The sequence below is a fragment of the Hakea prostrata genome, chromosome 3, assembly GCF_041222555.1.
Source record: "Hakea prostrata isolate BN-2017 chromosome 3, UWA_Hpros_2, whole genome shotgun sequence".
In the NCBI taxonomy this organism is placed as follows: Eukaryota; Viridiplantae; Streptophyta; class Magnoliopsida; order Proteales; family Proteaceae; genus Hakea; species Hakea prostrata.
This window is the reverse complement of record NC_142602.1, coordinates 20,711,716-20,726,259: the sequence shown is the minus strand read 5'-3', so window position 1 is coordinate 20,726,259 and position 14,544 is coordinate 20,711,716. Positions and strand designations below refer to the sequence as shown.

Here is a 14,544-nt window from a genome sequence, read left to right as displayed (position 1 = left end):
CTCCTCGTAAGTCTCAATTGCAACTAAATTCAAGAGTTCATATTGCTGAAGCAATACTCAAAAAGTTTGAAATGAAACAGAATGAAGGCTCTAGAAACTATTTATTTCCACATAACAAATCAATCATCATCCAGAGTGCAATAAAAATGCATTGAAACAAATGGTGTCTCTGACACTCAAGAGGCTACCAGCTCATTGAGGAAGAAATAAGAATACAGCCGTGTGAAGATTAAGGTGCTGCTGCATAGCAACAGTCACAGACTCACAATCACGAAATAAATATAGAACCTCAGCTGGGCCTTCCCTGACCCTATATATAACATATATTACTAATTTACTAGAGGATTAAATTAGGTTGACTACATGCTAAACACAAAGCACCTACAGAGGGGAAACTGTTAATCAACATACAGAAAATAAGTAATTTCCTTCATCACTAACAATAAACTCACCAATCTAGATATATTCTTGTTAGTATAAACAGAGAAAAGAAAGAAACACTGTAAAAGGAAACAGAGAGGAACCTTTAATATCATTGACTCTAGGAGAAGATGGAGAGGAACCCATTGATCGAAGAGAAGGGGAGAATCGCTGAGACTTCTTTAAAGCACTGTAACTGAAGAACGAAGTTCAAATTCAGGCAAAAATGGGATGACAGAGAAGAACAAGTAGTGGGTAGGGTAACACTGTACTAAGGCCATGACTGGTATTTACCACATTCACTATTAAGATCCCTCAAACTTTACAACAGCACCCATATTTCCATTGGGAAGAATATCCCTTTGTTTTTCCAATGAAAGCTGTAATCGATTTGATAGCCCTTGACATCAAATGAAATAGCCAAAGAAAATTTTGACAAAGAAGTAGGTATTATAGCAAAAGCCAAATAGGGCTCCCTCACACCAGGAGAATAGGCAGATTCACTAGGGTTTGTCAGGCATACCCTTTGAAGAAGATGGCAAAGTCTTGTTTAGCAGGCCTCAACTCTCAAGAAAGACAAAAGAATAATAGAGAATCTCAGGCAACAACGAACTAGAAAATTAGTTTGCTTTACTATTTCAAACTTCCAGAATTGAAGGACTTCTTCTGCTCTCGCAGAGTTGTCAGTCGAATAAAAGAGTCGAAGTCTCTCGCTATCTTGTAGAATCGAAGGTTGAACTCGAAGAGAAGAAATAAACGAAATAGGGTAAATGGTTTTCTAATTATGAAATTCCATATATATATATATATATAGATCCCTTAATTGGTACAATATTTGATTTTATACGGTACATACTATCGGTATAGTAATTAGGTACAGTTTCGATACATTCCGATGGTATGATTACCTGAAACCAGTACTGTAGTGTACCGAATTTTAAAATTCGGTTTTGGTACATCATCGTACCAAATTTTGAACGGTTCGATTTGGTACTGTTTAAATGGCACGTACGGTTTGGTTCTATTTACATTTGGTATATAATTGATACCCTTATATTGGTTGAGCAAAACTCTAATAACCATTAGGGTTAGGCCAAACTTTTGGGCTCGAAACTAAAATAGCCTTCCTTGCTATAACATTAGCCACTAAATTAGCTATCCTAGGTACATGTGGATACATGTGCAATCTTGAATCCTTCAAATTTCTTAGCCATGGTGATGATGTCTTGTAAAATAAGCTTCAACATGAGGGGGCAAGTGAGCATATGACCTTGAATAATCTTCACCGGTTGTTGGTTATTCGTTTTAGCTTCTACATATTCATAGTAGTTTGCAAAAACTTCCAATAGTCCTTCTCTCATTGCCAATGTCTCCCCTTCCAATACACTTTGAAAAGAGGTGCAGATTTTGCCATTGTCGGCTTGCCTTCTCATTCCTCCCTTTTTCTTCTTCTCCACCCATTACACATTAACATTCAGCTTGACATATGGTGGTCTTGGGGCTTGCCAAACTCTCCATGAGCTCTAGAGGCCTCTTGTTTCACCTCCTCCGTAAATCAAGTTCTCTTTCCTTTAACCCTATCATTTTGGGTTCTGCTCAAATTCCATGCAATAAAGGAGATAAGCTGATAAGGCTTAGTGTTCTCTTGGCTTCTTTACATCCATTCTTTTTTAGTTCTTGCCACCCTCTTATCCAAGAAGCCATAGATATTCTTCCTTTGGCTGAGTTTCTCCATGACAAAGAGCTCCCGAATTATACTTGTCTTGCAAATTGACAATGAAACAATATGTGAGATATATTCTCCTCTACATCTCCACTCTCCACAAATAGAGTCTACCTTGATACCTCCAGAATTCAGCCCCACCGCCGATGCTAAGCTGCCATTGCAAGCTCCCCATAAAAAAGAGTTAATTTTAAGTAAAGTTGAGCCTCCAAGCAACTTTACAAAGTAAAGCCAATGGTGTAAGAGCATGGATCTGTAAATTTAAGGCCACCATGGTCTCTTGGTCTTGAGAGCCACTTCCAAGACATCTAATGTATTGTGGCTTTTTGTTCATTCCCTCCACAAAAGGAAGTTTCTGACTAGGCCTTCACTTTTTTGTATATGGTCTTTATGACTGAAGTGAGATGTAGTGTAACTTGAGGATGGAAGCGCAACCGATTTAAGCATAATTTTCCTTCCTGTGTGGTTAAAGAGTTTCTTGGATTTAGGTTTGGATTGATTATGAACAGAACCCTGACCCGACTATTATTAATTACTATCTGATCAGCACAAGTACATATTCCAACCCTTCCCAACCATGGTGAAAAAGAATGGACATTTTTATTGAAAAAGAATTTTCCTTCAACATGGTGAAGAGAGGATCTCTTCGACGAAATTTTGATGGCCATGATTGAAAAAAAGAAGGGAAGTTAATGATGAGACTTACCAGTTACCATCCAAATCCAATTGTAATTTCAAATTACTGTTTCAACGAGCCACCAATGCATGCTACAAATATTCTTTTATAAGTTGCTTTTCCTCCTTGTGCTCTAAGAACTGAATCATAGCCTTTTAACTCAATCAAGCAATGTGAAGATGTTAATATCACCTTACCAGACAATTTGACATGCAGATGGACAATTTTTTCATTTCAATGGTCAAGTGAAAGTCCTTTACACTGAATATCACAATATTTACAAGAGAGATTTTCGACTGGAAACATATCTAACACAATGTTAAAGGATTGAGACTTAACATTGTTAGTATTCAATTAGAACGATTCAAGAACTAAAAATTCTAATTGATGTCCGGATGTTTTGCCTACAAACAGGGCACTTGGGAGCTGATTCACGCTCTACTGATAAGGCACAGCCTTGGCAGCAAACAAGATGTCCACATGGAATAAAAGCCGATCGCCGCCGTTGCATCAAACAAATTACACACAGTTCCCCATCTGGAACATCACCCACATCTTCACCTCTATCAGTTTCTATATCAATTTCAGCAGCAGCAGCAGCAGTGTCTCTAGATCGCCTGGACTGCACCCGTTGTCGCCATTCTTTCCATCTATTCCAGTTCCTGGAAACAACAGTAAATAATAAAAGTAAGGACTCCTGCTTTTGCTTGAAATTTCACTTCTAAGTGCTCAAGGGATAAAAACCATCAAATACCAAAGATCAGTGAAGTGTACAAACATCGAACAGTGGACAAATGACCACGGGATTCGACAATGTGACAGACATCAGACTACTCAGACAATAAACTGTTTCTGACAAACACAGTATTGGGAACATTTTGTTCAACCATCCAGCGGTTAGGCAATCAGATGTTTAGGCATGAATGATAGGATGCTAATCCCATTTTTTCAATGTATAAATGACTCTTCAAGGTGTCAAATATTTTGTAACCTCAATGTTTTGTTTTCTTACCATAATACCTCCTTTTTTTTTTTTTTTTTTTTTTTGGGGGGTGGGGGGAACAAATCCTGTCATTTCACATGTGTTCTTGAAAAAAATGCAAGATAATGACATAATAGTTAGTCACATCACTCCCTAAATATTTTGAAGACCCAGTTTACCCTTGATGAACTTTTAAGAAGAAGACAAAGGTTATAGGTTCTAAATTTGCCTATAGAGGAGAAATTTTGAAGTTACAATTAATACCCTCGTGATGCTTCCTTGTCCAACTATACACTGCTCAAATACTTCAAAATGGATCTATGTATGGGAAACTAATCAGGTATCTGAATCAAAACATTTGGTACAGGATTTCAAGGACCATCTCCGATTTCTCAACTAAATCCATTAAATAAACCAATTCCTGCTTTCACCAAGACAAGATCATGGAGGATTTAGTGATCTACTTTTCCTCAACCATCTAATTTACACTCCATTCGTCTCGAGCTGGTATTAGATGAACACAGAGTTTTCAAATAATTCATAGGAGTTAGGTGGTTTTATCACATTACCTCACAACAGCATAGCCTAATATACCAAATGACAGTGAACCGAGAAGAATGCCGCCCCACAGCAAAACCTTTGTCCTAAATGCAAGATCTACCACCATCTGATCCTTCGTCATGTCAGACCTGAAGAAAAGAAAGCAGTTCACAAATTATGCCATTTGTGCAGCAGACAAGAATGACATCAATTTATATCAATTTATCCAACATTATATAATCTGCATCAACATCCTGAACAAATTGGATGGAAAATAGAAATCATTACAAAGAAAACCATAATCTCCAACAAACCAATATGGCAGAAATTTGCATACGTTTTTAAGTGGATTGGCTACTATATAGTCATGTAAAACATTAACTGGTTAGATGAAGTATAGATTATAGACTAGATTTCTGTAGATGATATTTACCAACAACAAACAGACCATCACATCAGCAGCTACCATGCACACACTTGTGGGAAACCACAATTTGGCTGATCTCAGCAACACAGACCCCAGGCTACAACTAACCAAAGAACTGAATACAAGTCTTCAACAATTAGATCACAACAAAAGCAGACATGCAAATGGTACAGAGAACCACCGCTTGAGTGGTGAAAGTACAAACTTCCAACAAATTTCAATATGAATCATCATTCTTGCCGGATATGAGGAGCTTTAGCAAAGATCAATCATCAAATTCTTTGACTAGAAAAAATGTGACAAGTTAGAAAATCATAGCTGTCATAAGTTTTGAATAAGCCTTCTTTGGGAACAAATAATAGATGTGTACCATGTAACATACCATCTGGTCACAATACAACAATAATAGTACATAGGACATTTAGCTCCACTTAGTCAAGGCTATGTATGACATGGATTCAGCATGTTCAAGCTATGAAGCCTAGAAGAAATTCCTTACAAGAAAAATGGAAGGTCTTTGCAAGACTTGATCTCCGGAGTTCCATCTTTCAATCTGCAGATAACACCAACTGCACTGATCTCCTTCCCCAATGGAAGAATTTTTTCTTCATCTAGCATACCAACCTTGTAAAACAAAGCAATTGTTGGATCAATGAATTGAAGGATAATGTGGGGGGGGGGGGGGGGGGAAGGAAGAAGAAGATGAAAAACAAAAGTTGAGAAGTAGAGAAAAAGAAACAATTAGTTTCAGAATCAATTCAGAATTTTCAAAGAAAAAGATACCCAAGATATATTTCATGTACAACTCACAGGATATTCATGACCAAAAAGTGCCTGCAGGAAAGTATATGGTGAAGAAGTAACTGGCTGCAACTGATGATAAACTGTAATAAGTGGTAGAGGATGCCTTGAGCCATCCAAATTGACAGTAACATAATCAGCGTGTGGCCAGTGACTGCCTTCAACAAGAATAAATGGAACCTGCAATTATGGAATAATACATTAGGGACCTTGTCCACTTCATCAAGCCACCAAAATGCTATCATAGTAAGGCATTGATATGACCGTTGATTTTTAGATAAAGGCTTCTTCAAGCAGACTCAATAGCAACAGGAGCTTTTTAAGCTCTACTACGCTGTAAAAAAAGGTTGTAACCAGAGCACAAGGCTCCTACATTGTGTTTAGCAGGGTGTGGGGAGTTTCAATCCACTGTAACCACCAATACAATATCATACCAAGCAGAATTTCACCACCTAATAAATAAAATAATTTTGCACTGAGTACAGCAGGACTGGCTGAATAGAATATTAGCAGTGTAAAACCGAACTACTACAACATCGTATCAGAATACCAAGAGAAGTATGAGGAAGATCTCTCACATCATTAAAAGAAGCTTTGGTCTAGCTACATATATCTACTGCAATAATGTATAGCACTACCAACCTTAGTCCATTCATGTATTATATTCAAATTGTTAGCGCAATTCCGAACATCTAAGTGAAACAAATGTTATTTTTTCTTCTTTTCCATGAACTTTACCCATATAAATGGTAAGAAAAGAACCCATATCAAACAATTAAACACGATTTAAACTCACAATACTTTGTCAAACTAAAATTAGTGAATAAAAAATTAAAAAGAAGAAGAGAGCATGTTGTCAAACCCTAGTCAACAATATCCATTCCTCTACTTCATCTCTATTCATATTTTAGTTCAACAGTGGTCACTGATTGTAAAACTCCTAGGTGATTGCACCGAAGGGAAGTAGACTCATTTTCCCTCCTCTCCCCCAGTACCCCCCCTGTTATTTCTCCTTGACCTCCATTAACTGTAGTCTCTAGCCTTTTCACAAGTCCACAGAAAACGCTCAAGTTGTGGGGCAAATCTCTTATCTCAGTTCATAGCTTGGTTTACTGAAAATGCTCAAGTTATGGGCACATCTCTCATCTCAGTCCATTTGAACCAAAACGATTGATCAATTCATCATAACTATACAATCTGTTACTGTCAGTAGAAAAGCATGGTTTATCCTGTAAGCTAGCTACAAATCATGTGAATGCGTATATAACAGGGGACATTAAGTTAAGTAATTTTTTTTTTGGTGAAGCTTCTTTTTTATAAATATATTTTATGCGTTATTATTTTATTTATTAGGTGGTGAATGTAAATGCCTATTACACAAGACTGTATTTTTGCTTTTAAAGCCGCCGCATTATGCAGATTCATGACTGGGCCAGGATTATGGACTAGAATCAACCCAGACATTATGGTCTTATCGGCTATGAAAGTTAAGCCTATGAAATGGAATTGGGAATTGTCTAGAAGTCACTAAAATGGGTTGTAGTGTGGAAACAAGAAACTCCACTCTGAAAAAGAGTTTTCCTTTGTCAAGAATTGGGTAGGGTTTGAGTCAAATGTTGGGTAAGAGTTAGTACTCATGTTGGTGGGTATTATAATTATTGGTTGATGTATTTAATTATGTCTTATATATATAAGAGGTTCATAACCTCACTCATGGCGAAATTTGAAGTTCCCATTTGCAAACTTATTCCCATGGGATCCCCTTGTAGGTTCGTGTTCGATCCAATTGATCCACCTTGCAGTGTGACGTACTGACGTGTTACTTTGTTGTATTGTTTTCTGATTACTTTCTTTAATCATAACCTTATCCCTTACTTCCACATGCCTCCACTCCTTGAATCATCTTATACCACAAATTCAGTTTACTTCCACATGCCTCTATTCCTTGCATCATCTTAAGTTGTAAACATGAATCTGTACAGCAACCCTAGTACAATATAACAGGAGAGTTCCTTAACCTATTCCCTGATTTCAGAATTCAGATCCTGCATTCAAACAAATTGAGCATTAGTTCTTGTCCTACTGATGTAACCCAAGGTTGGGTCCAGTCTTCAGGATCCTCTTAAATAGAACCAGCAGTAACCCTCGCTCTTTGGGCTAAGATCTCAATTGGCAACAGCTGTTTTGGGTCATATGCACCCTGCGGCTACATCTGGATTGGCTCCAACAAGGGAGGGTCTAGGGTTAGTGACACGTTTTGGCCAGGCTACCAATAGGCCCGAGATAAAGAAAATACTCTGTTTTAATGGGGCTGTACTTGCAGAATCTTCAAAGTTAAGGTTTGTAAGTTCCTAGGGTTTCTAGGGTTATGGGGTGGTTCAAGGGTTCATTTAGGTTAGATTTAATTCTGATTTTGTTGTTCTGTAAATTCAGAATTAATCCTAAGAGGTTAGGGTTTCAAAAATAGGTCTCCTAGTTGGATTAGGACTCTTAAGATGTTGGATAAGTTAAGGTTTAGAGGGGAGGTAGAGAAGGTGTAGGAGAAGGTAATCCTAAAAGGGTTTAGGTTTTGGGAGTTATGAGAGTTTTAGTGAAACTAGGGTTAGGGTTTCTAGAGGAAGAAGATGAATTGCAGAAATTCTAAATCAATTGGGATGAAGGTCTATTGAAGAAGATGGAAATAGGGATCATACTAGGGGAGGGGTGCAATGCTAATGGAGGGTTTTAAGGTGGGAGGGGCTAGGGTATGGAAGCATTTTAAGAAGGGGGAGGGTTGTTGCTGCTACAGGGAAGGAAGAGGGATAAGGGTAGCTTGCCCAAGGGTTTAGGGAGGGGAAATGGTATGGGAAGGGTAGGGTATGCTGCTTACTGGGTTAGGGATGACTCCTCTTGAAGATCTTCAAACTCATCCAGTGATTGCAGAGCCGCCGCAAGCTCTGAAGATGGAGGACAATTGAAATTGCAGAAAATTGTTTGAACACTCAAAACCCAGGCTGTGGGCTCTCTCCTGTAACTCCAAGTCTCCCGTCTTCCTTCAGTGTTTGTTTATTCAATACATCAAATCTGATCTGTTACATAGGTCGTGGCTCTACTTATAGCAATATAACATTGAAGGCAAGTAATTAGGACAAAGAAACCGATTTGACTCCACTAAGGAAACTACTTGGACTCAACTTAGGGATCCAATTACCACTCAACAACCTCAAGGGAAAAAAACAACTAGAAAAGGAGTCTTCTAGAGAACTCCTAAACAAAGATAACTTGCAAAATAAACAATCAACTTCAAGAAGGAATCCTACTCGAATATTGGATTCCAACTGGGACTCATACTCAACCAAGGACTCAGACTCAAAACAGAAAGTAGATCTAGACTCCCAACTGCATTCTGCATCTGACTAGCCCTACTGAGACTCCAAAAAAAGGGGTTAAAATGACCAAAATACCCATGGTCAGCTACACCCAGCCTTGTGCTGCATGTTTGTGGGCTGAAATGGGGCCCAAAATATGGAGAGCCCTATGGGTGCCAATCCAGGTTATGTCTCCTTCTTCTATTTATTTATTTTTTAAATATTGTTCTGTTTGGCTTTCGGGGATTTAAGCCTGTCTTTCGAAAGTCAGCCTTTAATTAAAAGTTTCTCATTATTGTCCACTCAGTTTAGAAAGACATTTCTTTTTGGGAATATAGCCTGTCTTTTAAATCCTTGTACATTTCTTCAAATTGAGAGGTGCAGCATCATTTTCTTTTTGGGTTGAAAGCTGTTAGTGAAATGAGGATTCCCCTTCACTCCTCCATCCCTACCCAATAAATTACCTCTGTCCCGCTTTATCTCACTATCTCTTCATTTTTTCTTCTCCCCCCCCCCCCCCCCCCACCCCAACCTATTCCTGCTTTTCCTTCTCTCTAAGATTCCTGTTTACTATCCCATTAATCCTTCTTTCTGTTACTACCTTCTCCCCTCAAGCTATCGCAGGGTATGGTAATGGGGTTTCTGCCACTCCTCAACAGCAAAAAGAAAGATTTGTTTCGCCAAAACCTCGAGCATGATAATCATTATCATCCAGTCCACCAAAACAGTAATTCATCCTCTTCTTACTCTATAATATATAAATTCGAAAAGGCACACCCTGAAATTGATCCAATGTAGGTTCCTTGACACTACCATAGTTCTGTTCATTCTTCACCTCATCATCCCTTTGACCAATCAACTGTCCAACTCCACAATTCCTAAATGGGAATTAGGTTGGCTTACTGCATCAAATATGAATGGCTTTGCTAGAAAGAATATGTATAATCTTGCAAAATAATTTGTTATGGGTAATGACAATAACACTTTATTTCATCCATAATGCAGCAATTAGAAAAACTTACTGTTCTTAATGATGTAGACTTCTGCTCCTCCCGGTATCTTGCAAAGAGGGTGCGTAAGTCAGATGTCCATCCGAACAAACCTCTCCATTCATTGTAGATGCACTACAAGAGAAATAAACAACACAGCTTAAGTATCTTACATCTTCAGAATTCATTCCATCTATAAGAAAAGGATAAGTATCACTCATTCTAAGGAATACAATCAATAACCAAACTGGAACTGGAAAAAAATGTAACCCCTGTTAAATTCTTGAAAGATGCATAACCTTTGTACCCAGTACATTGAGGCTCCCACCACTGGAGGCTCTAGGGAGGGTCCCAACGTATGCAGCCATACTTCTAGTACACAGAAAGGTCGTTTCTCAACTTGAACTTGCGATATTAGATTGCATTGGAGCAACCTGACTGTTGCCCTAAGGTCGTGCTCAAAAGATGCTCAGTTAAAACTGTTATTGACAGAACGTGCCCAAAAGAGAACTCATTTTGTAAAGGATAGAACCTTCCCCTAAAATCAGTATGAAATGTTGTTGTTTTGCTAAAATATGTAAACAGTAAGAAATATTGTGGTTAAGGGGTAACTCTGCCTTCCAATTCATTATTACCATAAACAATGTGGGAGGGCTAATGTCAGAAAATCTCTATTATTCTTTTATCTTATTCATCAAAGGGTACCCAAGTGGTTCTGAGAATTGATTCTAATCAAGCTTCACTGTCATGTTCTTTTTGAGAAACTATTTCTCACAATGATAACCACATTGATGGATTTTCTTTCTTGAATCAACTCTATTTAAAGCCATACTTGTTACTAGTCATAAGCTATGGATGTATGCCTCACCACTTTGTGAGTCATTTTAGGCCCGTCCTGGCTCTTGTTGTTCCTTTAATCTGATTCATATGACCCCTACTAGGACACTAAAAAGGCTTCCATTACATTTACTCATAACACCTCAAATAGTTTTCTCTCTACTTACCATGTATTGGAACTATCACCAAATTTGCACTAATTTGTTCATTTCTTAATAAATGCTTTCAGCTATAATGCATCTCAACATCCTCGTGAGAATAGCAGCCCTCAATCTACCTTAAAGAACAACAATGCTAAAAGTAAGGGCTATGCAGCACAATTGATTGTTGTCACTTGAAAACTAATAGGGCTCTGCACTTTCAGAAAGGATGAAACATCTCCAATGATGCCTAATTAAGCACCAGGACATGGCCTCCATGGCTGAGCTGATATCCCTTTCTTCAGCCTTAGCTTAACTCATTCTTGGGATATGAGCCACATAATGTAAGTTTAATTTTCCCCCTCAAGTTGGATGAAGATGTATTAAAGTTCAATTTTGGACCTACATTGACATTGGCAGTAGTTGGCACTACTGAGTTGCTGTCATGTACAGTGTACACGTTATTCCAATGTAAGCCAAAGTACAGCCACTGAATTTAGAGTCATGCAGACTCATGCTCAACATACAACAAGCATGAAAGCCTGCAGCTTTTATAGTGCGTTTGGTTGCCTAATTCCTTCTATGCTTGTTTTGGTTCCAATTCCAGATCTAAGAATCAGAATCCATAGTATGGAAGTTCATTCAAGTTAACTGTTTGATTACCCTAATCCCATGACCTAATTCCTCTTTGAACATAACATGATCATGCGAGTCAACTTCGAGGAATCCATGGATTTAACCTCAAACCATGAAATCCAAATAATGGCAATTTTAAGGCAAAACTCATAACTCCATGAAATATTCTTAATTCTGATACGAATAGTTTAACAAAAGTAACCAAACGATCATCAAAAATCAGTTCGTGATTCCAAGGATTTGACACAATCAAACGAACTAATCACTCAAAGATGCAACTATACTTGCTCCACCAGAAGTTCAGTTCCGTCTCTGTAGTGCCTTCCGCGTTTGAACCAAAAAAAGACCTTCCGTTCTTTCAAAGTTTCAGTTTGAAAGAGAGAGGACAAAATAAAAAAAATATGAAACCATTATCGTTCGAATATCGAAATTGATTAAAAGAACCATCAAGAACGAAAAAAACAAGGAAAAATTTGATTATACCGTCTGAGTTCTCTGTAACACAACTCCTTTCTCCCCGGACTCATGGGAGACTAGGACGTTAGGCCTCAAGTTCCTCCAATTCCCATCAACAGCCGATTTCGCCTCCACGAGACCACGAACGACGAGAAGATTTCCCTCGGAGGAGGGTTCAATTTCGTCGGCGTTGCTAGCTTTATTTTCGCTGTCGTCAGATGAAGAAAGCAGATCTCGAAGATCGGATACGCGAACAGCTGGAGCTTGGCTTATTTTGCGAAGAGCAGAAGAGGTTTTTCTGAGTTTGAGAAAGCTCTGTATCGCCGCATAGGCTAGAACAAGGCCGATAACGGCACCATCCGCCGCTAGGGCCACCTGCGCCAAAACTGCCGCAGCGGCTCCGTCGTGAGAGGACATCCCGTCCTTACCTCGTCACATTCGTATTTCTCTCTCTTCCTTCTTCCTTCTTCCTTCAAATGTTCAACACTTAAATGTGTTCATCACGTATCACACTGTAAGATCTTAGAAAAACCCGACCCGAAAGTCGGCTGAAAACCGCCTACCATTTCTGTTTTATTTTGGGAGATTTTTGAAACATAAACTAAAATTTATAAACATTTTTGCTAGAAATAAAGAACATGAATTTCTATCCAAAAAAGAAAAAGAAAAAGAAAAAGAAGAGCATTTATTAAGTTTAAGTGAAAAAAATGTAGACATGAATATTCATGAAATTTGACATTCTTAATAATATTATATGCCTCTTCTAAAACCATCATTTTTAAATGCATGGTCCCCCCTTTTTATTAAGATTAGAAGTAAGATAGTTTTTGGATAGATTTAAAAGTTCATGTTGATGCTCTTTTTGTAACTTTAATAAAAAAAATTAAAAAAATAAAAAATAAAAAACCAGAAATAGAATTTGACACTCTAAACATAATAATGTCAAATTTCATAAATTTTATTGTAATTTTTGAAATTTCTTTTATCAAAAGTGTTAAAATTGCGAAATTGCATCAATCCTGCGTATTAAATGTGCATGACCATCATGTGGAATTTTGGACCGTTGGATCTGATATTTTGGTCGAATTGTTTGGCATGACAAGACTCAAGTAATGTCCTTAAAACTATTTCTAGTGTTTATCAAAGTAGTAACATTTGATAAGTTATCAAATGGGTCTTAAATATATTTAAACATAAAATCATAAATAGATTGAAGAGTGTTTATGATTTATCACCGTATAATTTAAATATGTGTGCAAAATTACCATTCCATGTATAGTCTTTGTATGGAACCTGATCTCCTGATTTAGTATGAGTGCTGCATGTTTTGCAAGTATATCATTTACAGGGGTTAAAAAGCTATATCTTATGTATTGGTTCCATCCTCAAATGAAAGAAATAACCTAGTTTTTAGAAATCAGATACCAAATCCTCCATGAATCTTTCAGAACTTTTCCTAATGCAAGCAAGATCATAATTTTTCTTGATTTTATTCTTGTGCTTCCAATCTAGCAAAGACTTGTGAGGGTAAAGTGAAAGAGTTTGTAGCAATTCAAGAGGTCCCAAATTAGCTAGTAACATAAGCAAATCTAGCTCTTTCTGAATGGATCAATCCGTCTTACTGTTCAATTTTGCTAAAAGGGTTACTTCCATTGTGTAACCAAGCTGCCATATTATATTTTGCAATCCCAAGTGCTCTAAATCCAGTATTTTCCTGATACAAGAACTCATCCCTCGATCTCTTTATCCAGTATTTTCTCCATACAAGAACTCATCTCTCTCAGACTTCATCTGGTTTTATAGGGTAGTGGATAACCATAACATCTACTTTGATCTAACCCATCTATTAATTGGGATATCACTTTGAGAATCTAATCGTTCAAATTAAGGTTACATATTTATCTCTACCCTAGAGCTTGGTGGTAGGTAGGCAAGGTAAAGGAAACTAAGGCAGATTACTTTAGGTTGAAATATCAAGATAAAGGTAATAATAAAGTCACATTAATGTTAAAAAGGTTTCTTTAGCTTAACCATAACAAAAGATACATGATTATAGAAAAAAAACTACGGCTAACCATAACAAACGAAGAATAGAGAGTTAAGTAAAACCTGGACGGAATGGCATTTAAGATCAGCTACAGGTTTTCCAAGTTTCAGTTCAGAAAAGGTGACAATTTTCAATGCATAAAATGTATACATCAATCAAAGGTCCTAAGTGTTTAGTTGTCTATAGAGTAGCGATTTGAGAATACTTACACTACACTTTACTTACATGGGTTGTGAAACCTCAGTAGTTTTATCAAATTTAATAGATTCTATCAAGCATTTTTCTTAGTAAAGAAGTGAGAAAACTGAGAGCTACCTCATGCATTGGTTCCATCATCATGATATACTCTAGCTGAGAAATGCAAGAGAAATCATGACTTCTTTGAATTTCGAGAATTTATTCCTGATCTTTCATGTTTTAAATATAACTTGATATTTTGAATCAATTTTTTTTTTCTTGATTGAAAAAAATAAATAAAAATTCAAATCTATTTTAAATATTCCTGCAACGTAAGAATAGGTGA

The 14,544-nt window shown here is 37.3% G+C and overlaps 1 protein-coding gene across 1 annotated transcript; it reads right to left on the bottom strand.

Annotated features, from left to right (window-relative positions):
* Positions 1-2,978: 2,978 nt before the first annotated feature.
* On the bottom strand, positions 2,979-12,461 carry SPL2 (E3 Ubiquitin ligase family protein). Its single transcript, XM_089149731.1, has 6 exons — positions 12,002-12,461; positions 9,939-10,040; positions 5,579-5,749; positions 5,268-5,392; positions 4,371-4,490; positions 2,979-3,481 (listed from the first exon to the last, which is right to left on the bottom strand). The coding sequence occupies exons 1-6, from the start codon at positions 12,389-12,391 to the stop codon at positions 3,184-3,186; spliced, it is 1,206 nt and encodes a 401-aa protein (XP_089005857.1). The 5' UTR covers positions 12,392-12,461; the 3' UTR covers positions 2,979-3,183.
* Positions 12,462-14,544: the final 2,083 nt, after the last annotated feature.